Source organism: Cervus canadensis, chromosome 13 (assembly GCF_019320065.1).
Source record: "Cervus canadensis isolate Bull #8, Minnesota chromosome 13, ASM1932006v1, whole genome shotgun sequence".
NCBI lineage: Eukaryota > Metazoa > Chordata > Mammalia > Artiodactyla > Cervidae > Cervus > Cervus canadensis.
Genome location: NC_057398.1, coordinates 73,416,899 through 73,443,218, shown reverse-complemented (window position 1 = coordinate 73,443,218; position 26,320 = coordinate 73,416,899). Strand labels below are relative to the sequence as shown.

Here is a 26,320-nt window from a genome sequence, read left to right as displayed (position 1 = left end):
GGCTCCCTCATGAGCAGGACCACGCAGGACCCAACAGCCACATGGCCACCTGGGGGGAGTAACAGCCTGCGTCAACTGCAGGCGCCTGGAAGGACTCCCAGTCTGGAGTTTAACACCCTCCCACTCCACCCCCCAGCCAGCACTTCTTCCAGCGAAGAAAAAAAAATCTTTTTTTCTTTCCCTCCAGGACGATTTTAGAATTCCTCCAAGTCACTACCCTGCTCTTCCCACCCTCCTCTCGCCCCCTTCTCAATAAGGAGGAAAGGAGAGAGATGCGTCTGGAAGAACACCTTTGTGTTCCTCCATCCCACCTGGACAGGGCACCAAGGAGATGTGTCTCAGGCCCTTCTGCTGAGCTTAGAGTGACTACCTTTCTGGTGAAAGTCAGGAATACTCTGCCAAGAAAAAAAAAAACGTATGCAGGAGATTTTTGCCTTCTATTCCAAGGGGAGACCGGGCGCTGTCGGACGCCCGAAGTCCATCAGTGAAGCCCCTAGTTTAGGGGAGAGGGCTCGGGGTCCCTTCACATGAAAGCACAGGCCAGAACGGGGCCTGGGGAGGGTTTGCAGCTGCAGCCTCAGAGAAGCGCCCGAAGACCACGCTCCCGGTGTCCTTACCGGACGTCTCGGGCTCTGTTTGCCCAGTTTGCCGATGGGCGTCCAGGGCCCTCCGACCCTGGGGGGCCGGATAAGGAGACTGGAAAGACACGGAACTGGAGGGAGAGGGGGTGGGGGTGACTAGTGGTTCCCGCAGGGTCTCCCGTAGCCGGGGGAGGGTGGAAATCTGAGTGCGGGGAGGAGGCGAGACCCGCACTTGGCACCGCGCGGGGAGGGCGCGGGCCCGGTCGCGGTGCCCACGGCGCCCCGGGCGCTCCCTGGGCCCGAGGGCGGGGCCCCTCGCCGGGAGGCCCCTCCCCGCCCGCCCCCGCCACTCCCCAGCCCCTGGCTCCCCGGCCCGGCTGGCCCTCCCGCCGGCGGGCGGGCGAAGCGGCACTCCGGCACCGCGCGCGCCCGCACCAGCAGCCGCGAGCCCGCCGGCCGGGGCCATGGGCTGCGACGTCCGGGTGTCCGGGCTGCTCCGCCGCAACCTGCAGCCCACGCTCACCTACTGGAGCGTCTTCTTCAGCTTCGGCCTGTGCATCGCCTTCCTGGGGCCCACGCTGCTGGACCTGCGCTGCCAGACGCGCAGCTCGCTGCCCGAGATCTCCTGGGTCTTCTTCTCGCAGCAGCTCTGCCTCCTGCTGGGCAGCGCCCTCGGGGGCGTCTTCAAGAGGACGTGAGTGCCAGTCCCCGGCCCTTCCCGTCGCCCTCGTCCTGCCCCCAGCGGGGCTCGCGCCGGGGGTCGTCCCTGCCTCCGGAAGGCCGCGACCACCCCTCCCCGCCCCGCCAGCCGTTCCCTGACTTAGCCGGAGGGCTGCCTCCCTACCACCCGCCCCCCCGCCCCGGGTCTCCCCCCAAAACTCTCCCCGAGGACTGAAGGTGACTTTTAGATCATTTTTTTGCCCTTACTCATAGACCCAGCCCTCATCCTGCTTATTCCACCCCAGCCCCCGCCCCCCGCCCCCCGGGGAGAGTGGCAGCGAGCTCGCAGAGGCAGCCGGGTCGCCTCTGGCACGAGCCGACTGAGGTCTGTCCGTAGCCCCTGCTGCCGGGGGCGGAATTGGAAGTGAGGTGGCAGGAGAGGGAGTGGATCTCAGGGGCTGTGCCCAGCGCCAGGGCTGGCTGCAGCTGGACAGAGTGCCCTGGGGCGGGCTCCACTCAGATCCTCAGCTCCAGAGCAGCCAGCAAAGGGTGTCCCTTCCCGGGTGACCACTGGGCTGGTGAGTGCTGTGGGGTCCTGCCCCTGGGGGCGCCGGGCTTCCGGCACTGGCCCCTGCAAGCAGCACCCTTCTGCCTCTGAGACAGGCAGGACCTCAACGCTGAGGTCACCAAAGGGGAGGTGCAGGGTGACCCACCCATCGCTTAGTGAGGTGACCATCTCTGGCCTCCGCCTCTCCCACCCCATGTTCCTCCTGCCCAGCGTCTGCCGGAGGGCAGGGTTCTGGGCTGTCTGGCATGGCCCCCAGAGGTTCCCCTTTGCCTACCATTGCAGAGCCTCATCCTCCAGGCTTGAATTGGACAGGGCCACCTCCATGGAGCCCTTTGGAAAGGCAGCAGGATCCACTCTCCTGATGCTCCGGGGAGAAGAGACCCACAGCAGGGGCTGGATGACTTGCAAGTCAGAGGCTGCTGGCGGTCTCCCTAGTCCTGGCTTCTGGCTGGGTGGTTTCCTGGACTGCATGGCCTCAGACAAGCAGAAGCCTGGGAACAAAACCACAGGGGTGTGGGGGTGGGTTTCTGGGCCTAAGGCGCTGCCCTTCGGCTCATTGCTAGAGGCGTCTGTGAGTTGGGTCCCCTAGAGTTGATGGAGAGGAGCACAGGTGTCCACACATGGAGAGCCACTTTAAGCCATCCGGCTGACCAAACGTGATCAATTCGGGAGTGATTATCCCCACGACCAAAATCCTCTTGTAAACCAAAGAAGTCTCCTCTGAAGAAGCAAGTGTCCTTATGGACACTAGTGTTTCTGTGGGTTTTGTACAAGAGTGGATGCGTGGAGAACTCAGAAAATCTTAAGAAAAAGCTCAAGATTCTTTCTGATTCTGCCTACAGGTTTCATTAGAAATCATTCTGGGTATTTTTTCTCTTTGTTTTTAAGTATTTTGACTTAGAAAAGCTCCCTTACCTGGAACTTTTTAGAAACCTGTGTAGGGCAAGGAACAGGAAGAGGAATGAGGATAATTCTAAATGGCAGGTTGGCATGCCAGGATTTGTGAGAACAGCAAAGATACACACCCAGCTGGGCCGGCTCTTCCTTACCTGCCCAGTGCCTCCCTCAGGGCTCGGTACTCAACGAGGGGCTCTGAACGGACAGTGGGAAGGGTCTTGGCATGGGAAACTGGCTCATGGAAAAGGAGAATAGTCATGATAGCAATAATAACTTGCTTTTTTGAGCATTTAGGCCATGCCAAGCACTGTTCTTACTTGGGCTTCTGAGGTGGCACAGCGGTAAAGAATCCACCTGCCAATGACGGCATGCAGGAGACACAGGTTTGATACCTGGGATGGGAAGATCCCCTGGAGAAGGAAATGGCAATCCAGTCCAGTATTTTGCCAGGAATATTCCTTGCGCCGAGGAGCCTGACAGGGTCTCTAAGAGTCAGACACGGCTGGGCACACAGGCCCTGTACTCAGTGCTTCTTTCTCGGTAATGTTCTTGTATCAACTCATTTAACCTTCATGACAATCCTGTAGATAGGGTCGTGCTACTATCTCCATTTTGTGCAGGAGGCTGAATCACAGGGAGGTTAAGAAACTTGCCCCAGGTCACAGAGCTATTAAGCTGGCCAGGATATGAACCCCCACATTTGTGTCTAGAACCAGATAGTTTGGAAATGCCTCTTGCTTTTTCATAAAAAAGCGAGCTGACTCATAGTAGTCTGCTTCAGCTCTGCAGGGTACGAGTTACACCGTATGCTCTCCAGGCAGAGGCACACAGTCCATACTCATGGGCTGAGTATCCTTAAGCAGACACTCCTGGGGAGGAAACTGTGGTCTTCTGGGGCTTCCTGCTGGGACGTGATGGGTGGGGGTCCGGCAGGGCAGGGGGAGTATGTCCCATCTGTGATTCAGGCTTAGATTGTGACCCTCAGTCCTCCCACTGCAAGACAACATGTCCTAATCCTGTCCCTCGGTTAAGAGCAAGGTAGACTTCAGTGGAAGTAGAGGGAGGTGGCAGGAGTGGCCTGTGCGCAGACAGGAGTCGTCACCTACCTACAGCCCTACAGCTCATCTCAATCCTCCCTCCCTCAGAGCAAACAGAACCTCTGCCAGCCTGAAATCGGCCTCTCAGACTGGGCTCCTTGGGGTCTCACCGCGAGCTAAAATGCTAATACGCCGCTAGTGCTTTCCAGCTTAAGTGATTACTGCAAGTGTGCGCTAGTTCTGCGGTGGGGGTTGGTGTAACAAACTGGGACGGGCCAGCTGTTGCGAGGGAGCGGGGGACGTGTGGGATGGCACACAGCAGGGAGGGGAGAGTCACGGCAGCGCCCTGTCTCTGGGGCTCCTGCGCGGGTCCTGCCCAGTCCTGGGCCTGCACCCAGGGGCTTCTTGTTGCCTCCACAGGGACTCTGGAGGGACTGGGTGCGGAGACCTCAACGTCAGTGTGGGCGCAGAGGAGGGCAGGAGCCCTCTGCTCACGGGGGCCAACGCTCTCTCTCTCTTCTGACATAGTCGGAGAGCTCCAAGGAGGCACTACATGTAGGCCGAGAGGGAGAAGGGTGTATTTAGGGCTAGAAGAAGCTGGACTTGACCGTCCTTAGAAAAATCTTATCAAGAGCAGGAAACTTTCCAGAAAAAAAACCCAAAGACACCTAGTTGGCAGGGTGTGTAGATATGTGCCTTGTCAGACAGGAAGAAGGGGTGGGTATTTAGACAAAAGGTTGGGGTTTTGTTCCTGGTTTCATGGGGACCTGTCTTACTACCCTGGGCAGTTTGGGAGACCCTTTTATCTCAAAGCTATCGGGGCAGATAAATGACTTTCAGAGCTTCCCCAACCTTTCCCACCTTACCTGGGCATCTCCTCTGCATGTGTGCTCTTAACTGAAGGCTTGAGTTCGTCTTCTCTTTGCTCTATTAACTATCTTTTTCTCTACCTTTCTTTTTTTTTTTTTCTGAATTTCTTACAAGTCCCACCTTCCCAAGACCACCTCTGACTCTCCCCTGCCCACTGCATGAAACCTGTTCTCCGTGGACATTTCCCCAGGCCACTCTCTGACCTACTTGCCCAGGATCCTGGCTCCCTGTGGTCCTGGGAACACAGTATGAAAGCCAGTTCCCTTATCTGAGCCAGGCCTGGGTTGGTCTCCCATCTAGAAAGCCTCCTCCTCTCCCGCCAGCAGCTTGTCCACCTTCCAGCATGCCGCAGACCTGGGCTTTAAAAATCTCTCTCCACGGGAGATAGCATCTGGCCCAACAGTTTCACTCCTAGGTATATTCTTCAAAGAACTGAAAATATGTCCACATAAAAACTTGTACATGAAAGTTCATAGCAGCATTATATAGCATGATAGCAGCTATTCATAACAGCCAAATGTTTATCCGCAGATGGATGGGCAAACAAAATGTGGTCTGTCCACACAAAGGAATGTGTTTCAGTCATAAAAAGGCATGAAGTCCTGACTCATCCTATAAATGGGTGATCTTTGACAATGTTATGCTAAGTGAAAGAGGCCCGTCACAGAAGACCACACACTCTTATGGTGCCATTTTTGTGAAAGTCCAGAGTTGGGAAAATCTCTAGAGACAGAAAGTAGATGAGTAGTTTCTTAGGGCTAAGGGTTCGTGCAGAGAGGAATGGGGAGTGACTGCTAATGGGTGAAGGGTTTCTTTTGGAGGTGATATAAATGCTCATAGATCATGGTGATGAGTTCATAACTCTGAATAAATTTTTGAAAAAACACTTAATTGTGTGCTTTGAATAGATAGTTTATGGCATGTAAATTATATCTCAATTTTTTTTTAATTAAAAAAATCTCAAAACCCGTCCTAGCCTTTAATTCACTAATTTAACAAATATCTCTTGAGCCAGCCCCTGTTTTCAGAGTGAAAATGATGCAGGTCCCTGCTCCTAAGGTGCTTACAGCCTAGAGGACTATTTTAGTGAGATGAAGGAAATAAGGTAAGCAAGTGGAGTTACAGAGTTGGGATTACTTTAGCTCCGTGGGGAAGGCCTCTCTGAGCTGACTCCTGAAGTCAGGAGAGAGCAGTGGAAGCAAGGGATGTGGGGAGAGGTGCTTCAGGCAGACTACAAGCTTCACCGGCGTGCAGGAAGCACTCGGTGGGGGCCCAGCACTCGCCGGGCCAGGGGACGTCGTCACGCGAGGGTGCTGCCCTGATCTGGGCAGCCGCCTCGTTAGAGATCCCTCCCAAGTCAGGCTCCCTTGTTCCTCCTTCAGGGTCCCCTTAGCCTTAGCAGAGGGTGTCGAACGGGCTGGGGTGTGAGTGCGGGGGTGATCCCGCTGGAGGGGTGTGAGTGCAGAGGTGACCCCGCTGGAGGCTTCTCCTGCCCCTCCTTCTAGGTGTCAGCCCTTCCCTTTCACCCAGGCTGGAGCGGAGTCTGCAGCCCGCCCTTGGCCCTGTGGGGGTGGAGAGGGGCTAGATGCCTCTGACGCCGCCTGGGTCTGCCTTCTGCCCCTTTGCCTGGTCCTTCAGGGAGGAGCTTGTCCAAGGTGGACAGAGGGACTCCCTTGTGGCAGAACTGTGAGGGGAATGTCGCACATTCTTCCCCATACCCGAGCAGTCGGGGGTGGGACCCCAGCTGACATCTGCCTGTTCAAGCCCTTCCCCTGTTTCGGAGCCAGGCAGCCCCTGCTCTTTCACAGAACCAGAACGGCCAGCACAGGTGCATGAGGGGTCACAGGTGCCCTCTGGGCAAGGCCGAACCCTGGGCTGAGCTGTGCTCAAGGTCACGCGGCCAAGGTGGGCGGCAGCTCAGTACTGCCCGCCAAGAGGGCCTGACTCTGCTCCCGCCCCCGTCTGCACCTTCTGTGTGGGACCGTTAATAAGTAACTCGGACATTTCTCTGGCTTCCTGAGGAAGGGCTCCCCAGACTGTCTTGGGGGACCAGGCCCCCCCGCCCTTTCCACCGGCCTGCACTGACTTCAGGACCCAGGCCAGGGAGGGACAGGCGGTGACACCACCCTGGCCTTCTCCCAGGTCGGGGCCAGAAGCCGGGTCCGTGCTGGCCTGTCTCCCACCTGTCTCATCTGGGCTGCCTCCCGATGTGTAAAATGAGGGTAGGGCTCTTCAGTCCTTGGTGCCACTCTGGCAGTTTCCGGGCCAGCCTCGCAGGATCACCCCAGAGGGCTTGGCAGCGGGAACCAGGGGCGGGGCCGGGGGTCAGGCATGGAGCTGGCTCCAGGTCTCTGACCCTGAATGCCGAGCGGGCCAGTGTGTTCCCCCTCCGGGAAAGCCCGGGACCTGCAGGTGAGCTGCAGATGGCTGGGGGTGGCAGGGGACAGCTGCCAGTGAGGAAGCAGACGGGGGCCAGCGGACGTCTCGCTCCCTCCGCACAGGAGCCTTGCAAAGCACCGCTCACCATCCTTGGTGTACAGCAGAGAAACTGAGGCTCGGAAGGGCTCAGCGTCAATGCCTTGCCCCGAGCCACCCCCTGGGAAGCGGCAGAGACTGGCCTAGGACCCAAATTCTGGTTACAAACACATCCGTGCTGCCAAAGCGGCAGTGACCTTGGAAAAAAAGTGCAAAGTGTTAGTCGCTCAGTTGTGTCTTACTCTTTGCAACCCCATGGACTGTAGCCCGCCAGGCTCCGCTGTCCATGGAATTCTTCAGGCAAGAATCCTGGAGTGGGTTGCCATTCCCTTCTCCAGGGATCAAACCTGGGTATCACGCATTGCAGGCAGACTCTTTACTGTCTGAGCCACCGGGGAATGACATTATTATTATGTAATTTTCAATTACCCACAGTTTTGGAAGGGGCCGTTGACCAAATCATTGTGACCAGGCCAATTAGTGTATTTCAGTCTAGCTCTAGGATGTCTCTAGGATGCCTTTTTTCTTGGCAACAACATTATCATCCTAAAGAAATTTGTTCAGGCTGATTTTTGGAATGACCAGGCACAGCCCCGCCGAAACAGCTGGGGTGGGTGGGCTGCCTGGGATGCAAACCCAACGTTCGCTGCGGTGCAGCTGTCCCCATTTCCTGGGAACTGGCTTCCATCTCCTGGCTGCCCCCACCCCACCCCAGGGTACCCCAGGAACCCAGCTGGCAAGCTGTAAGCCCAAACCACGGCCCGGGGTTGGCAGGAGCTGGCCCGGCTTGGCCCAGGGTTGGCAGAAGGGACTTCCCAGGCCAGCCTGCCTCCAGCCTTTCCTTTCCGAATTGTCTTTCCATCCCTCCCTCCTGCCTGTCCCTGGGCCTGGGAACAAAAGGGCCCCCTCTGGATACTGGGTGTCCCTCTCTAGAACAGGAAAGTGAGAGGGTACCCACTGGAGCGAGGAGAGGCCTGGCAAGGCTGCCCACTGGCCCCCAGCCCTTCTGAGCCCCAGCCCTGTCTCCCGAGCCACCTGTTTCACTCTGCACCGTCTGGCCACCTGGCCCACTAGACTCTTTATCTTGTCACTCCTGTCTCCTTCTCTTTGTCACCCCCATACCATCAGCCTCCTCACTGTCTCTGATCCCTTTGTCCAGGCCGTGGTGCGTGGGGTGATAAGACAGCCCTTCCTCAAGCATTCCCATCTCACTGGCATTATTTAGTAACCCCAGACCAGACGCCTCAGGGGATGGAGGTCTAGGCACAGTCCAGGTGTGGGTCCCGCAAAGAGCAGAAGGCAGCAGTTTCCTTAGGAGGCTTGTGATGGAGCCAGCATTATCTGGAAGCAGTTGGAGCTCCCATAACGCCAGCAGAGGGTCCACTCGGTTCCAGCGACTATAGCCGTTTGCCGCCGCTTCGTAAGTCCAAGGCCCTGCAGAACCCGGCCTCGCGCTCCCTGCTGGCTGCTCCCCTCTCAGCCCATCAGGGTCTGTGGCCCAGCACCACCCTTTCTACGCACACACGTGTGTGCACACGCTCCTCCAGGGAAAGCAGCACGGCGTCGGGAGCAAGTCAGCAGCCCCGGGCGGTGGTCCGGGATCTGTCCACTGCTTTCTTAGCCCTTCTCCTAACTGTCTCTGATCCCTCTCTGACCTACGTTTCCTTGTGAGTCACACGAGGCCCAGTTGCAAGGGCCAGCTCACAGCTTTGTTGTGTGCGCCAAATGTCTTGGACGCCGTGAACAGGTGTCTGCTGTTCTCGTGTCCGCCGTGATGTCAGCTCTCCCTTCTTTCCCCCAACTTCCCACACTCCCGCCCTCTCAGTTCGCTGATCCCAGGTCGGGCTCCCTCTGGACTCTACTACCGGGCTGGTTAACCATGCTCATCCAGGTTTTTCAAGACAGGAGTGATAGTATCACGTTTTCAGGAGAGCATTTTTGTACTTGGGGCATCTGTGCTTTAGCAGAAAGCGGTGGGTGAGGAATGTCGGGTCCATGGAGTAGCTCAGGCGGGGACCTTGAGGAGGAGGCGGGGACGCCCTGTCACCCCTGAAGTCAGGCCACCCTGGAGGCTGCCCAGTCAATCTTGTGCAGGGAAAGGAAGGGGAAAGAGAGCTGAGAGGCCTGTCGGCCTGCGAGGTGTGGGCATCGCCTCTGAGCCAGCACCAGGAGACGGCCCACCGGGGAGCAGGAAGCAGAAGCACGTGAAGCGCGGGGAGCAGGCCGGCTGTCAGTGCCCGCGGCCCGCGGTGCGCGGGGAGCAGGACGGGGGCTGGGGCCCCGAGCAGGCCTCCCCGCAGCACGGCCCCCTCTTGCTTGCCTCTGGTGGTCAGTCTCCCCTGCCTTCTCACACACAGCTCAGAGCTGGGAGTTGGCAGGGGTCACCATGGGTAGACCAGCCTGCAAACAAGAAAACGAGGAAATCTACTGCTATCAGCAGAGCCCGTCTGATAACGGATTTAATCAAAGATGGAACGAGATGAAAAGCTGAGCGCCAACAGGGTCAGAGGCAAGAACTCCTAGGAGAGGACAGCCTGAAGGGTCTCTTGACTCGCTTGTTGTCAGTGAGCTGGAAATGCAGGTCTTGACATGTAAATACTGACTCTCACCAACCCTCTCGACCTTCTAAGTCTGGACAGCCAGATGGAGGTGCCTAGGGCTCTCCAACTTCTCATAATCTGAGGTGCTTCCTCCACAAGCCCTCCCTTCCAGAACCTTCTTCTGCCCACTCTCCTCCCCCCCTGCCCCCACCTTAGCCTTTCAGACTGGCCCCGGAAAACATAAGGCTTCCTTCCTTTCTCGAGAGTCTGGTTGCTGGACAGGGTGCACCCGAAAGACCTCGACAAAGCCCTAGGCTTCGAGGCACATATTCACTCACTCAGCCGCTGCTCTGGGCTCCTCTGGGGAAAGCTCTCAACCCAGACACCGCTCGGTGGGGATGGCTGAGGGCCTCCCTTCTGGACACTTGCGGGCACGTAGAAGGGTCACCAGATTACTCGGATATCTGGGCTGAGGGCTTGGTTTGGGCGGCTTGGGCCTGGCGCCTGCAGAGGGCCCAGCATGCCCCACACCTGTGTGTGTGTGTGGGGTCTGGCCGTGCTCCCGGGCCCACCTCCAGCCTCACACAGGTGGCACAGCTCCCCAGAGACGCTCAGGACCGATTCACCCCACCCCTTCCCTGGGAGGGATGGAGGTATCTGCGCATATAATTGTTTTATCAGCAAACAGTTCAAAGTAAAGGATACAAAATCACTTTTATAAGTCCAATAATAGCAATTATGCTTTGTGAAACGCCCCTTACATAGTTCTCACGACCACCGTGCGGCAGGGATTGTCATCGGGGGAGACTCAGACATCTTGCCCACAACCTATAGCTAATAAGCGACAGAGCGCCACAGCTCCCTTTGCCCTCTGACCAGAGTATGACAGGAATGTCTCGGCTTCCCTGGGGGTCCACCCAGCGAGTGGAGGATGGGGCTGGGGGGGTCTGCAGCCCCGCCCACTGACCTTGCCCCCCCACCCTGCAGCCTGGCCCAGTCGCTGTGGGCCCTCTTCGCCTCCTCCCTGGCCATCTCCCTGGTGTTTGCCACCATCCCCTTCTGCCGGGACGTGAAGGTGCTGGCCTCTGTCATGGCGCTGGCCGGCCTGGCCATGGGCTGCATCGACACCGTAGCCAACATGCAGCTGGTGAGGATCTACCAGAAGGACTCCGCCGTCTTCCTCCAGGTGAGCCCCCAGCAGTCCTGGGGCAGGGAGGGGCGGGGCTCCGAGGAGCGCCCTCAGCCCTCTGCCCGGGCCAGGTGTCCCTTCCTCACGGCCAGGACGGTGACCTGGAAGGAGCAGCAGGGTCAAGTTCAGAGTGACCACTGCCAGCTGGGCCACACTGGCTGTCATCTCTGGACTTGGGTGTTTCACCTCTGAAACGGGGTGATGACCACTGTGCGCAAAGGGTCACAGGAATCTAAGTGCTGACGAGAAAAGGCTCTTTGTAAATTGGGACGCGGCGTGATGGAAGGACTTGCTGTTCTCTCGTCTCCTCCTGTGTTTCTTCTTCCTTCCTTCTCCTCCCTGTTGCCCAGGACTTTAGTCCAGCCCTGCCCTTTGTCAAGCCCTCTTCCCTTTGGGGTGTTACCTGGTGGATTCTGGCATGGGGATAACCCCTGGCTGAGGGTTAAGCTTTGGGAAAGAAGGGACTGAGGGAGGGGTTGGCCGCTGTCACCAAGTTATCTCAGGCAGGAAGGTGGGGACAGGAGCTTCACTCCTCACGCCTCCTGCCTCCCATCCTCTGCTGCTCCCACAATGGGGGTCATGCAAAGCCTGAGCCATGCCTTCACCACCACCCCCCAATTCTCTCCCCCTCCAGGTTCTCCATTTCTTTGTGGGCTTTGGTGCACTGCTGAGCCCTCTCATCGCCGACCCTTTCCTGTCTGAGGCCAGCTGCTTGCCTGCCAATAGCACAGCCAATGCCACCTCCGGCAGCCACCTGTTCCATGCCTCCAGGGTCCTAAGCCGTCAGCACCCTGAGGCCCAGCCTTGGCCCAACCGGACGCTGCCTGGGTTGCCCTCGCAGGACGGGGCAGGGACCCGTGTGTCCTATGCCTTCTGGATTATGGCTCTGATCAACGTGAGTGTCCCCGGACAGGGTTGGGTGAGGGCTAGTGGACAGTCCCCTACCAGTCCATACTAGCTCCCAGTACAGATTCTTCCGTTTCTGAGAAATGGACTGGGGCTGAGATGTGCCTTCAGGAAGGCAAGAAGATGGGAGAGCCGACCCGCAGGGATTCATCCTGACCACAGGGAGTCACAGGAGATCACCTCTAAGGTCCTTCAGTTGTGATATCCTGGGATTGCGATTCTCCAAGGAGGTTAAACAGTGAGCAGGTTTAGCGCCATGAGATCAGAGTGGACTTCCAAGTCCTTGGAGCTCCCTAAGGAAACCAGCTCTTCTCTTCCAAGGGCAGGTGAATTGGGCCCTGGGACAGAGCCCTGCAGGACACGCCAGGCTCCCCTCCGCTGTCCTCAGTCACTAGTGGGCGTCTCCCATTGCTGCTGTGAGGTGGGCCCCCATGGAGGCTGGAAGATGGACAAGATGACCTCCAAGGGACCCCGCGTGATGTGGCTGCCCTGGTGGGGACAGACGGGGACAGACCGGGGTGGATCCCAGGGCCCTCTGCACCCCAGCTCTCAGGCTCCTCTGCCAAGTCAGGACTGGCCCGTATCCGGCTGGAAACCCCCCCGGGGCCCTGCAGCCTAGGTTAGCCCAGGCTGGGGCCAGAGGGAGAGGTTAGGGAACCCCCGCCAGCTCCTGGCCAGCTTAGGGACGATGGCTGGGAGCACCAGGAGCAGGCGCTGGGGTGGGGGTAGTCCAGGTGGCCATCCGCCTGGCCATGGGATGGAGGTGCCGCATAGTTTATCACCCTGACTTGGAGTCTGTTAGTCTAGTTACCCCTCCCAAGGCAGGCAGGCTGGGCCCCAGAGCGATGCCATACTGGTAGCATTGAAAGAGACCTCTGAGGACACTCAGTCCCACTAAACAGTCAGACCGTCACTGGCTCCAGGGCCTGATAAAGGGGCCAGTAAGAGACTTGACCAGGCTGGAACCCTGACTTCCGGCACAAGCCCCCACAGCTGCCCTGTGATCAACTGCTCATTTCCCTTCTCTTTTGTAACATCCCCTGTACCAGAGTCCTCACGGGACGGCCTCAAAAGTGTACTCCTCTCCCCCTGCTCCTTCCCTTTTCTTCCCATGCCCATCATTGTTTGGGGAACAATGCTGCTTCAGGCCTTGCCCTCCAAGGGGGACCTCGGAAGGCAAAGCGCCCTGTCAGTACAATGTCAAGGCTGAGACTCTGGGACCAGGAAGCTGGAACGTCCCGCCAGCTTAAGCCTGAGGTCTGTTTTCTCTTGCTCCATGAGGCACAGACTGGAGGCACTTTGTTTGCTGCAGGATTTCCGGACTTTTTCCATTGGTTTGTGTCTGAAGATAAACAGTCCACCCCAGAAGAGAATGGGCTAAGCGTGCATGTGCATGTGGGCAAATGCAAACACTCAGGCCAGCCCACCTGGCATCCTCTGACTTTTAAGGTGGAGCCTCTGCTTCTTGCACGGGCTCCTAATAAAGGTCCACTCTGTTCCCGCTGGCAACATCAGCCAACCCTGGTGAGGTCCTTCCCACCACCCACCTCTCTGGGAAGCCCGACCTGAGTGAGCACACCTCTTTTACAGCTGTTTCCCCTTGGCCTTCACCCAGGCATTCTGCTGCCCAGGCCTCTGCGTGTGGGTTTCCTGTTTCCCCCATCAGATCGGAGAGAGGGCCTCACCTCCTGCCTCAGACCCAGGGCTTCGGAGGCAGGGGCCGTCTCCTCCATCAGGCAGGGTTTATGGCTCTAATGTTGCTGGGGTGTGCCTGACTGACATTAATAAGTGGAAGGAGGCTCCCAAGGTGCCCCCAGGGAGGTGCCAGCACAGGGGAGGCGTTCAGGTGACTTGGGGAAATGCCTGTGTGAGCCAGCCTGTCTCCAGGTGAGGTAGAGGCTTGCCCAGGGCGGTGCCAGGCAGCGCCAGCCTTGCCTGTGAGCCCCGAGGAGCCCATTGGCCCCTGGGACACTTCCACAGCTCCCTGGGCTTCTCCTTCTAAAGCAAAAGGAAACAGGATGCAGTTGCAGCAGGAAAGGCAGAGGTTAGACTCAACGAAGGACTTCCTGGTAGCAAGGGCGGTTAGACACAGGCAAGGCACCTGAGGGAGGCGGTGGAGGCAACTCCAGGAGCAGGAAACATTTCTCATTGCTCTGGGGAGTTCATAAAGCCTAAGCGACTTAACACAAATGTCAGTCAACCTGACTCTGGGCTCTGCATGTGTGTTGCCTGTAGCATGCATTTCTCAATTTAAAGGAGTCCCTACCTGTTTACCTTGAGGGCAGCTCCTGTGCTTTTGAGAGGTATGACGTCACCCAGAACAGCCCCGACATGGAGACAGCACTGGTCAGGATCGGGATGCCCAGGCGCCGGTCTAACTCTGCCTCAAGTCAGCTGTGTGGCCCGCGCCAGTGCTCTCAGACCTTCCCACTGGAGCAGGTTTAGACTAAGTGATAACTCTGAGCCTCAGTTGCCCCACCTGGAAAGTAGGTTTAATGATTTCCCCCAGCACGTTTTACAGAACCGTGATGAACAAAAGCCAAACTTCTTTCTAAAGCGTGACATGCTCTGCCAGTGTGAACAAGTGTGAGGGGCCATTCCCAGCCCCGCTCAGGACAAGGGTGTTGGGAAGGAGTTTAGCTCTTGCATGTCCTGTGCCAGCAGAGGCCCCGTGTGAGTCCAAGCTTTGAGTGTGAGAAGCAACTGTCTGTGCAGGGAAATGACTGCAGTTGAAATCTGGTAGCAATTATAAGCCTGCAGGGGTCAAGGTACCTGGCTGCCTTAGCTGGGGCTGGCTCTCAGGGGGCGCCCTGTGGAAAGAGCTGTTGTCTCCCAGGACCGTGCAGACCTTTGCCACACATCTGGGCTGAGGCGTGTGCAGCAGGCCGTGCTGGGAACGGGCAGACGGGCGGGGAGCGGGCTCTCCTGACCCTCTGCCCGCCCCCAGCTCCCGGTGCCCTTGGCTGTGCTGTATCTGCTGTCCAAAGAGCGCCTGCTGGCCTGCTGCCCTCAGAGGAGGCCCCTGCTGCTGTCCGCAGACGAGCTCACCCTGGAGACACAGCCTCCTGAGAAGGAAGACGTGTCCTCGCTGTCCCCCAAGTTCCACCCAGGTGGGGGCTCTAAGGAACCCTCGGTTCAAGGCCCCATTCCAAGGCTCCCCTGCTAAGCCCTCCCGCCCAGAGGGAGTATGTGGATCACAGGTGGTAATGGCTGGGAAAAACCCCTTGGCCCTGCTGGTCTCGGGGTGCGGGGAGGGGGCAAGAGATGGAGCAAACGGGCCAGGAGGACAGGAGAGCAGCTCCCGCCTCCACCCTGCCTGTGTGACCTCAAGCATGCCGCCTGGCCTGAGCCCTGCTTCCAACCGCCCTGCGAAACGAACGGGGGCTGTCCTCACGAGCCATCGGAAGGTGGAGAAGGTGGGAGGCAGGAAGTGGTCTCCTTTCTGCCAGGGCTGGGCGCGCCGAGGGAGGAGGGGGAACTGAGACCTGTCCCCCCCTTCCTGTGTCCCGTCCAGGGCATGAGGACCTGTTCAGCTGCTGCCAGAGGAAGAACTTCAGAGGGGTCCCTTCTTCCTTCTTCGCCATCCACATCACAGCCGCCCTGGTCCTGTTCATGACCGACGGGCTGACGGTGAGCCTGCCCTCGGAGGGCGCCCCTCATGGGGCACCCCCTGAGCCTCAAGTCCAGGAGTGGAGAGAGAAAGGAGGTGGATCAAGGTTTCCGAGAGACCACACCTCTAGTACAGTTGGTCCAAGTGTTTAAACCCAGGATAAGTCCCAGGAAAGAGCCTCTCTAGAACTGAATACAGCCTCTTGGAACTATGGTCTTTTGTATTGTTCAGTTTTTACTTTCATGAACCCTGTGGATAGGGGACACTGGAGTGTTACATTTTTTTCAAAGGGACAGTGCCCTGTTCCCCCAGGTAGAGGTCATGCTATATAGACGCTAGGGCTTTCTGCTTCCTGGAGCACATTCCAAGCCTGGGTGGTAAACAAGCTACAGGCAGTATCTGGGCCCAGCTAGCTATTCAGTCCACCAGTGACCTCTGTTACTCTATTTAGTGCCTTTTTCCAGAAATCTCTTAAGGATTAGATTAGGACCGTTTGCAGTGGCTGATTGATTAACTGGTTGCCATATGAGGGACTCTCCAAAGAAAAGGCCCTAAAGGCCTAGATGACCTGGTAGAAAGTACTCGTGACAGAACTGGTTGACTTCCAACGCTCAGTGTGACCTTGGGCAAGTCACTTCCCTCCGCCCTTTCATCTGTAAAATGAAATGCCTGTACACACCTTTTTTTAGCTGTAGCACCCTTCCTTTAGCAAAAACCCTTCTGTGGAATCCTTGTGAATAGGGCATGTAGTGAAACTCTGCTCTGGCTGAGGGGGGCAGAGCCTGCCTGCCTGCCTGGACCCCGTGGGGCTCCTCTGGGACCCAGACACACCTTCCTGAGTTCCTGGCTCCTGCAGGCTGTGGTGCCCAGATTCCAGCCTCAGTTCAGGCCTACACCTGCCAGGTGGACTCGGCTCCAGGCCTCTAGGAGCAAGGCCAGTCCCCGCCAGCCCAGACCACGCCTGCCCGGCTAGGGACACTGCAGGTGTGCTCAGCAGGACCCGTCTCCCACAGGGCGCGTACTCCGCCTTCGTGTACAGCTATGCGGTGGAGAAGCCGCTGTCCGTGGGACACAAGGTGGCCGGTTACCTCCCCAGCCTCTTCTGGGGCTTCATCACCCTGGGCCGGCTCATCTCCATTCCTGTCTCCTCCAGAGTGAAGCCAGCCACCATGGTTTTCATCAATGTGGTAAGCGGCGCCCTTTTACTGTTGGAGACCCAGAAGAACCGTTCACCCTGTGCCAAAGCCCTGCCCCAGGACACCTTCTCAGACTGGACTCTGCCCCAGGTTGGGGGGTGGGGGATGTCAGGGTACAAGGAAGAGAGGGTAGGAAAGAGATGCTGGAGTGGACAGGGTGGAAACCCAAGGCATGCAGCCTACTTGCATGGTCTTGGAAAAGCCCTTTCCTCTCTCTGGGGCTTGGACTTTGTACCCATGGAAGAAAGGGGCTATGGGAAGTGACTGGTGCTATGTCGGGAGCAGCTCCTTGCTGACAGCCTGCGGGATGAGGAGGGAAGCAGTGCTGACCTCGATCCTCGCTTTTCACCCTGGTGCCCAGCGGGTCAGAGCGCTGTGGCCAGCAGAGACCAGGGGTCCCCTGGCCTTCAGAGGCACCATCTCGGGAATGGGCCCTGGGAACTTGCATCTTGCAGCTCTCCCAGACTGGCACGTAGGATGACCTTCAAGGAACTAGTCTCTCTGGAGGCAGGATGTCTGGGCCTGAGAGGTGGTTAAGACTTTTCGTCCTGATGTGTATCCCTGCCACCATCTGTGACAAAGAGGTGCAGATTACAGATTCCTGTAAGGTTGTTTAGCCCAACTTCTGACCAGGGCTCAAATCACCTCTATAATACCGCTTCCAAGGGGTCCAAAAGTCTGTCTAAATACCCCCAGGGAATGGAAACTCGCCACCTCTCCAGGAAGTCCAATCCACTGTCAGAATGTACTTTCTTGAGTTTCTAGAGGAGAGAGGGTTGGGAAATAATGTAGAGGCTCTTGCCTGGAGAATCCCAGGGACAGAGGAGCCTGGCAGGCTACAGTCCATGGGGTCGCAAGAGTCGGACACGACTGAGCGACTAAACCACCACCACCACCATAGAGGCCAAAGATCATGAGTCCCAAGAAAGGCCCTTGGATTCGGCCCTGTGCTGACTGATGACTTAAAAGAAAGAACTTTTGTTCAATGTAGCTGGGAGGTGGGGGTGGTGTAGTAGCCAAACTCAAGGGGTTGAGGGTGGGAATTCCCAGGACTCATTGCTTCTGGGGGGGGGGGCAGTTCGAGCAGGGAAGGGAGAGGGTGAGAAGGAAGTAGCGGTGTGAGGATTACACACACGTCAGAGGTGAACAGGCTTGTTTGACAAGAGTTGGGTGGTATGAGCTTCTGCAGGCAGAGGAGAAAGGGAGGGAGCCTGTGAGGACACCAGGTCAGAGGCGACATGAATGGGGAGCCCTGGGGAGAGGGGAGCACGCTATGCTCAGGAGGAAGAGGGCCTGTTCTGTGGAGCGGGGGTGACGCGAGAAGATGAGGCTACAGAGGCTGCTGGTGGCCCGGTTCTCTAGCACACGAAGCCAGCTGCTTAAAGACAGAGGGTGTGACTCTGAGTTTGGGAGAAAGCAGGAAGTCGGAGGCCTCCACGGGACTCAGGCGCTGGCAATAAACTCACCCGGGGTGCTGAGTTTAAAGAAGAAAATCAGATTTCTGGGTCCAACTCAGACTTGGTGAATCTGAATGTCCAGGGGTAGGGGCTAGCAATCTATATCCTCAACATACACTGGGGGGTGGGGATTGGAGGTGGGGGGAGTGTTCTGTCATCAAGAAGTTTGGAAAAACACTATCCTACAGCAAGTGATTTCCAAATACATCAGCTCCCCGACCCCTGCCGAGGTGCTTTTGGAATATACAGATTCCTGGGCCCCGGCCCCCGGGGAGTCGGGGGAGGAGTGGAGTGGAACCCGGGTGTCTGAGTTGTTTTTAAGCTCTTCAGGTGCTTTTCTTGGGCAGGCTGCTGGGACTATAGCTGGACCACCCTGAACAGGCTGCAGCTGCCAAGTCTCAAATTCACCGCGGTTTCTTCCAATTCCACTCCGTTTTAGTTTTTTTATTATTATTATTTTTCGCTCCGTTTTAAATTAAGGGTCATTCTGCTCTTGATGTTCTCCTGGATCTCAACAGTCACTCACGGGTTGATGAGCACACACTCTGTGTGCCGGGCCCTGCAGGGAGCGGCTGGGCTGCCGCGTTCTCTAAGAGGCGCTCTCTGCCTTTGGGGCGCTTCCAGTTGGCCAGGGAAGAAGATGGGGAGAGGGAGTCTCTGTCCTGGCTGGAAGGCAAGGCGAGGGTGCGGGGCTGGTAGGCAGCTGGGGAGCCGGCTGAGCGCCAGTCTTCGGAGTTGGTTGTGGAGTTGCTAACTTGCCTGGCATCCTGCGTCTTCTGTCAACCAGGCTAACAGAAGAGAGCGAGTGGGGTTTGTTGTTCTTTTTGCCACACCTCGCCACATGTGGGATCTTAGTTCCCCGTCCAGGGATCAAACACACGTCCCCGGCGATGGAAGCGCAGGTTCTGAACCGCTGGACCACCAGCGAAGTCCTGAGTTAGGCGTTTTTCAAACGTGCCAAGTGTAGCGATTCTCAGGTGACTCTTGGAGGCCTGGTGTAAGCGGAGGGGAGCAGGAGGTGAACGCTCCTTAAGCTTGTACGGCAGGCCGTCCGCGAGATGCCGGGGCTCCTCGCCCTCCTCTCCCCGGGTCTCTCCTGCCCTCCTCCGCGTTCTCCTTCCCTGGCAGCCGCCCGTTGGGGAAAGTGCAGTTCCCGCGCACTCCACAGGGCCGTGCCCTAGTCACACAGCCCGCCCGGGGCCAGGAGGCGTTTCTCACGTCTGGAGACGGACCGGCCTTCCTTTCTCAGCGGCCACCCGGCTGCTCCCCAGTTCCTCAGCGCCCGCGTCTCTGCTGTGACAGGTCGGCGTGGTGGTGACGTTCCTGGTGCTTCTTGTTTTCTCCCACAACGTGGTCTTCCTGTTCGTGGGGACGGCCAGCCTGGGCCTGTCCCTCAGCAGCACCTTCCCCAGCATGCTGGCCTACACCGAGGACGCGCTGCAGTACCGAGGTGAGCCCCGCCTTCCTCCGCGCCCAGCCTCTCCCGGGGTCTCCCAGCCAGAAGGTCCCCGCCCACCTCCTCACAGCCTGACTGTGGGAAAAGGCTCACAAACAGGGTTGTTCGCCCCGTGTGGCTCCCTTCTTTCAACATATACTGGATTTCAGACCACAGACAAGCAGTGAGCCCCTCTCTCCCATTTTCTTTTTCCCCGTAGTGGTTGGCGGTGGTGGTGGTGAGTTAGTCGCTCAGTCGACTCTGTGCAATCTTGACTGTGGCCTGCCAGGCTCCTCTGTCCATGGGATTTACCAGACAAGAATGCTGGAGTGGGTTGCCCTGTCCTACTCCAGGCAATCTTCCCAACTCAGGGATCGAACCCACGTCTCCTGCATTGCAGGCAGATTCTTTAGCAACTGAACCAGCCAACCCACAGCTGGCATTTTGTGTAACATGCATGTGCTGGAAATTCCAAGTTCAAGGAAAAGCAAATATGCATGGGAAAAATTATAGCTCAGGGAAGGGTTTTATAACTTATCAGTAAAAGTACCACCTTGCTTTGTTTTCTTGTGGATGTTGTTGGAAACATAGAGGATTGGAACAATGACTCTACACCGATTCAGGATTGTGACATGGCTTCTTTGAAAACCTCTGATTCTCTCAACTAATCTTCCCTTTCTGTAGCCTCCCGAGAGTGCATAGCAAAGATCTTTTACAGAAAAACAAGTTAATTAAAAATAATTATGTTTTGAACATTAATGTTCTCCCATCCATGCCTTGGCAGCTCTTGGCTTGTCTCCTGGCCTTCCGATTTGCCTCCATCAGAGATTCTCAATGCGGTTCCACATTCAAATCACCCGGAGCCCTTGTAACAGAGCCTGGGCTTCATCACAGTCTCAAGCTGCCGGGTGATGGTAACGTGTAGCCAGGGTGAGGGCCACTTCCTGGGCCGCCACCCTCTGCAGATGCTCACAGCCCTCGCGCCTTCCTCCAGGGCTCTTTCCCTTTCTGCAGCCGCCCTGCCTGCTTCCCCTCACAGGCCGCCTCATTCAATCACCTGCCTATCTCCACCCTCTGGCACAGGGTGGAGCCTCGCCTGGAACGTGCTCTCAGCTTGTGCCCCGCCCCGTCACACCCTCGGGAACCTCTCTGACCCCACTGGGAAGGCGAGCGCCCCCCCTCCCCCCCCCCCCACGCCTCTCCTGTTCGTCCCACCTCCAGACCTTCGTCCTCATGTTCTGTGCCTCTCCTCAACATGCGCCCTAAGTGAGCCAGCAAGGGACAGAGGCAAGAACGTGGCTTTGAGGTCAGCAGCAGACCTGAAGGCCAGCCTTGCCTCCACACCTTCTGGCTTTGTCACCTTGTGCAATTCATCTTCCTCCCCCCTTCTGAGCCTCAGTTTTCCTCTGTGCAAAATTGGAATGTCCATACATTCCAGTGTGGCTGGTTAGTGGGAGTGCGGGGGAGCAAGGCCTGCCTGCAGAGGAGAGCGGGAATCTTCCTGGAAAAGTAGTTGGTATTCACATTGGGAAGGGCCCTGAAAGCCAGGCTAAGCAACTTGGAATAAACGCTGAAGATAATCATGAGCAACTGAAGGTTTCAGAACAGGGAAATAATATAATGACCGACCCAAGCAAGGTTAAGGGCTCAAGTCTGAGAAATCTCAGGAGTCCACCTGGATTATGCCAGCGGACGTGTGTCTCCATAACTTGCCATCACTAAGCCTGATCCTTCTCTCTTGTTCAGGCTGTGCGACCACAGTGCTGGTGACAGGGGCGGGCGTTGGAGAGATGGTCCTCCAGATGCTGGTTGGTTCGGTATGTAAGGAGACTCGGGGTGGGGGGATGAGGGGCGCGCCCCTCCAGGCAGTGAGAAGATGCAGCCAGCCCCTCCTGAACTCGGCTGTCCCTTCCCCGGGCCTCCCGCACGACAAGCGGGGCCCCACTCCGTCTGTGTCACCTGTTTCCGCTTCTAAGCCACCCCTGGAAGCTGAGCCTCCAAATGCGGGACTGGAGATGTGAAGGGCCACGAGGCATGGTCCAAAGCAAACACAAGCCGTGTCTGGGAGCAGGGCCAGGGGCCCCATGGGAATGTTTAGCTCTCAGAGCCCGGGACAGGCTTGGGCTGCAGGCCCAAGAATGGAGTTCCTTTCCATCCCCCTAACTCCCCATTCCCACCTCTCCTCACCTCTGGCCACCCTACAAAGGGCCCAGCTTTCCTGCCCGACTCCTGCCTGATCAAGGGCCAAGTCTCCCAGTTCTCTTCAAACATACCCACGTTTCAGTTTTTCAGCAGGGGAAAAGAAATCCATCTGCTTTTTATGGTAGACTATAATGTAGATATTGTGATGCTTCTTTTTAGAGAGGATACTGAAACTCAGAAATTAAGCAACTTGGCTTCAGTCACACTTCTAATAACCAACAGAAATGACACCCAGAGTTAGGTCTTTCAGTCTCTGAAATCCCTCTAACCACTGCTCGATTCTCCTCTCCTTTCACCCTGCTGGACCAGAGGAAGAGCTCCCCCTTATGACACCCTCTGCACTGAAATGATGTGATGCCTGGGGTTCACTGCAGTGGAATCTAGTGCAGGAAGACATGAGGGGTACAGAGGAAACGTGCTCATTGCTAAAGTCAGTGATGGGTCCATGGGAACTCCATAAAACACTCTGGCGTATGTTTTACATTTTCCAAAATAAAAGTGTATATATATATGTTTTACATTTTCCAAAATAAAAGTGTATATATATATGTAGATATATATATATACACACCTTCTCTGCAGAGTTCTGCTCAGGGTCTGCGGATACAGAAACACCTAACATGATTGGAGTTTTAAGGAAGAGATGGAGATTTTCAAAGGGTCCAGGACACAGGGCTGAAAGGGACTGCAGGGGTCAGCAGGTCCAACTGCTGCCGCACAGCAGGATTTCTGCTACCTCCAGAAATATAACCTTGAAACAAGGCCAAGATGTCCCTCCTACCTGTGTTTCTGTCTGTAGGTGTGGTGGGCCTGAACTTGACTGAAAACCCTGCCACGGCCCGAGAAGGCCACTTCCTCCAATACATCCTCATGTGAGGTTTTGATGGCCTGTATCTCTGTGTTTTCCCCTTTGGCAGATATTCCAGGCTCAGGGCAGCTATAGTTTCCTGGTCTGTGGCGTGATCTTTGGTGGCTTGGCTTTTACCTTCTATATCTTGCTCCTGTTTTTCCACAGGATGCACCCTGGACTCTCATCAGGTAAGGAAAGAATCTATTTCTACACAAGAGGAGGAAAAGAGGGCAGGGGGGGCATGTGGGAGATGCCGTGCATCTTAGCACGCCACAAACGATGTTCTGTTCCAAGTAAAATGCAAGGAAATGTTTATTTTTCTACAGCTTCCTTTCCCCCTCTTCCTGCTTTGCCCTGCGATTGTCCATTCTGGGCTCTCAGGGCTGGAGGGAGCGGGAGAGGCTGACTCATGGTTTCTCCATCAGGAGCGGGGCACAGTCTGTGAACTGGCTTCCTGCATCCCACCAGACCAGGGGACCATGGGCCAAGAATCGCTTTCCAGCCTGTGCTGAGTGCTGAGAGGCAGAGCCTGCCTCCTTGGCTGGAACTTGGCCCAGCAGCCTAATTGGTCATCTCTTTGCAGTTTGGGGTTTGACTCCAGTCCAAGTCTCTTTCTCAAAAAGAAGTCCTCAGGCCAAGTGGCAAAGAAAAGCTTGTTCAGGACAGAGGCACCCCCTAAGAATAGTCTTGCTCCTGGAGCCCCCGGGCAGGGGAAGTCCCAAAGCTATTTTCACAACCCTGAAACCTCACTTGCCTTTCCACCCAGAGCTCTCCAAATCCCAGCAACTGAACCAGCTATGCACATAGCCAGCTCTTAAGAGAAGGTGCCCGGTCAAACCCTCCTCCTCATCATTGAAAGCAAAATACCCGTCACAAAGACTGAAGGGCCAGACAGCCTCAGCCTGGTCCCTCAGCAGGTGGACACACGCTCCCTTTAAACGGCCCCCAGTCAGCACCCACTCAGCGTCGAGCCGGAGGTGGTGGGGACCCGAGTGGTCCGTCCAACCTTAGGCACGGCGCCTTCAGTTAAGCCACCGTTCAAGGAAGATTTGCTGAACATCCAAGGAGTAACACTTAACGAGTTCCCTTTCACAAAAGACAAAAAGAAGTACATGTTTCCCAAGCACTAGACACTAGTCTCAACAAACTGCCTCCACCAACTAGTTTGCCAGAATTAGAAGGTCTGATTTTCCATTCGGCTCCCTGATGTGAGCCAGTGAATAGCAGGGAAACAAAAAGCCTGGGTAAGGTCTTGGAGTACATAAGGGCTAGTTAATCAGAGTTGCTGCAACGTGCTACCTGTCTTCTCTCTGGTAGGTCCCACTGGAGACAGAGCACTTGGAATGGAGAGCCTGGAGAGCTACCAGAGGTAGAGCTAGGAGGGGGCGGCAGGCGAAGACGTCCTGAGCAGCAGCTCAGGTCGAAGGGCTGAAGAAGCCAAGGTGGCAGCGGAGGGAGGCACCTCTCAATGCTTTGGTTCTCATCGTCACGGATACTGGGTGGGGTAAAAGAAATTAAATTGAGTTCTGCACCCGGACCTCCCTGGGCAAATCATTAGATGTTTACCTGGCTGTTCAAGTTGCTCTCCTCTTCCCTGGCTCAGACTTTTGGTGAGAGTGAGTCAAGATACCCAGCTGGAAAGGAAGACACCTAGATGCTTCATCCATTGGCCACCTTCTGCATGAACCACACCCTGAGTTTGAAGATCACTCTTGGTTGAAGTTTGAAAAAACAAGTTGAAATTATAAAGAGCAATGATCATTGCTATAGACAGATTTTAAATTAATCAAAACAAACCCCAGGTTACTCCTTGGCATGCTCAAAGGACTGTGCTTTACTTATCAATCATCCAAAACCCCTCCAACCCCTGCTATATCAGTAGTTCATCTATAGTCTAAAACATCGAAAGGAAAGTTGAATCTTGCTACCTTTGGGACACTAATTCAGCGGTATGCTGGGCTAGCTCATACCAGCTTATAAAAGCCAATTAAGTTTTCGTTTTGAGAGCTAGTTGTTAAACACAGCTATTTTTTAAAATTAGAGAAATTTATTGCCTTTGTTTTTAATGCAATTTATAACTACTCAGATGGTAATGGAGAAGGAAATGGCAAGTCACTCCAGTATTCTTGCCTGGAGAATCTCATGGACAGAGGAGCCTGGCAGGCTACAGTGCGACCATAGGGTCGCACAGAGTTGAACACAACTGCAGTGACTTTGCACGCATGCACTCAGATGGTAAAGGATCTGCCTGCAATGCAGGAGGCTCGAGTTCAACCCCTGGGTCAGAAAGATCCCTGGAGAATAGAATGGCAACCCACTCCCGCATTCTTGCCTGGAGAATTCCATGGACAGAAGAGCCTGGCAGGCTACAATCCATGGGGTTGCAAAGAGTCAGACATGACTGAGCAACTAACACTTTCACTCAAAAGACATAATTTCCTAATTTTTTTATACTTATGCTCTTGAGGCTTATTTATTGTACCTGCAGGGTAGAAATACTATATAAAGGTATGCTTTGATATATACCTTTCCAATTTCACTTTCAGTGATAACAGGTTAGTGGCTTGAGATCAGCCATGGTGAGATTATTTATGGTGAGAAATTGGCAAAAGCTACAAAATCATGACTTTATTGTCTCCTTGGAGAATCATCTGATAAACATTTACCAGCATACCACTGCTAATCACCAATGCTGATTGGTCCAGAAGCTGTCTGAGAGAATGGGATGGAGCTTCTGCTTTTCTTACTGACATTGAATAGCTTAGAAAAGGTACAGAAATAGCACTAAGAATTTCTCAAAAAATACCTAATTTAAACTGCACATCTTCCATGGGGAAAAAACTATTTATACCACGTCAGAGTTCTTTAACAAAACCTGGATGATGAACAATTTGAGCTGGGCAGTATACTGAAAGCAGTTCAGTCAAGGAGTGCCAACTCCTGTCCAGATCAAGTCCTGCGGTCATAGACAGAGAATGCAGACTCAGCATCCTGGAGGAGCTAGGAGTGCGCAGCCTTCTGGAAGCAGTGAAACGGCCATCACAGTGGCTGTGTTAGCTTACCTGCACTTCCTCTGTGTAAATACAAATGTATGCGTATAAATGTACAGAATAAGTGGGTCACGGCTCTCAGTAACCTGTCCAGGTGGAGCATTTACCTGCCCCACACTAAAAGGCTTATCCTGGAGCCACGGCATGGTCATGTAAGCCAGCTCCATCTGCCATTAACATGGTCATGAGGACCTGGCTAGAGAGAAACCTGGTTCAGTCCTGACCTCACTTTTTGGATGCGTGGCCCTGCACAGATGACTGAGGCCCTTCCAGCCTTGCTTTTTGTATCTGTAAAGTGATATTTCTAAAAGAACATTACCCTACCTCAAAGGAATTCTGAAAGACTTAAGTAAATTTGTGTAAAGCAATTATTATATGCCTGACATAGAAGTTTGCTTAATAACTGTGAGCAATTTTTATTCTGAAAACCCCCTCATTAGCAGCTGAGAAACTGTTCATATGTTTGGTATGTATTTACTGTAAATCAAACAGATTCAAAATCTTTTGAAAGCTGGTGGCCCAGGGGTATAGTTTTAACTATGTCCATAAATACTTATTTTATGATAGCCAAATTTATGTATGTGCAATCTAACCATACTGAGTGACTGACCTGGGGAAGAAGAAAGCAGCTATATTTTCCTTGTGTTTTTCCAAGAAAACATCCTTTTCATACAGATTTAGAAGAAGAATCAACGCTTATATCTAAGGTGATCATGATTAAATTTGTGAATATAAAAAACAAGATTGAAACCAATCTAAAAGAGTATCTTTCCTAAAATAAAATATTTTAAATTTAA

At 55.3% G+C, this 26,320-nt stretch overlaps 1 protein-coding gene and 1 long non-coding RNA gene across 2 annotated transcripts in view; one reads left to right on the top strand and one right to left on the bottom strand.

The window, feature by feature from the left end:
- LOC122452044 overlaps positions 1-1,241 on the bottom strand; it is a 9,176-nt gene extending 7,935 nt beyond the window's left edge. The window contains exon 1 of the long non-coding RNA XR_006272576.1: positions 1,105-1,241. This is a non-coding gene — a long non-coding RNA (uncharacterized LOC122452044). The remainder of the gene's footprint in view (positions 1-1,104) is intronic.
- Positions 743-26,320, top strand: MFSD4A (major facilitator superfamily domain containing 4A). The gene is made up of 10 exons (XM_043485351.1): positions 743-1,275; positions 10,616-10,814; positions 11,452-11,712; positions 14,671-14,833; positions 15,238-15,353; positions 16,347-16,520; positions 19,289-19,436; positions 21,168-21,238; positions 22,541-22,661; positions 23,791-26,320. The coding sequence occupies exons 1-10, from the start codon at positions 1,046-1,048 to the stop codon at positions 23,844-23,846; spliced, it is 1,539 nt and encodes a 512-aa protein (XP_043341286.1). The 5' UTR covers positions 743-1,045; the 3' UTR covers positions 23,847-26,320.

What these genes read in the sequence shown, in the direction of transcription:
- MFSD4A (XM_043485351.1), top strand. Translation starts at nt 1,046, where the DNA reads ATGGGCTGCGACGTCCGGGTGTCCGGGCTGCTCCGCCGCAACCTGCAG. An exon ending in ACTCCGCCGTCTTCCTCCAG is followed by an intron (nt 10,815 to 11,451) that starts GTGAGCCCCCAG and finishes CTCCCCCTCCAG; the next exon opens with GTTCTCCATTTCTTTGTGGG. An exon ending in GGATTATGGCTCTGATCAAC is followed by an intron (nt 11,713 to 14,670) that starts GTGAGTGTCCCC and finishes GCCCGCCCCCAG; the next exon opens with CTCCCGGTGCCCTTGGCTGT.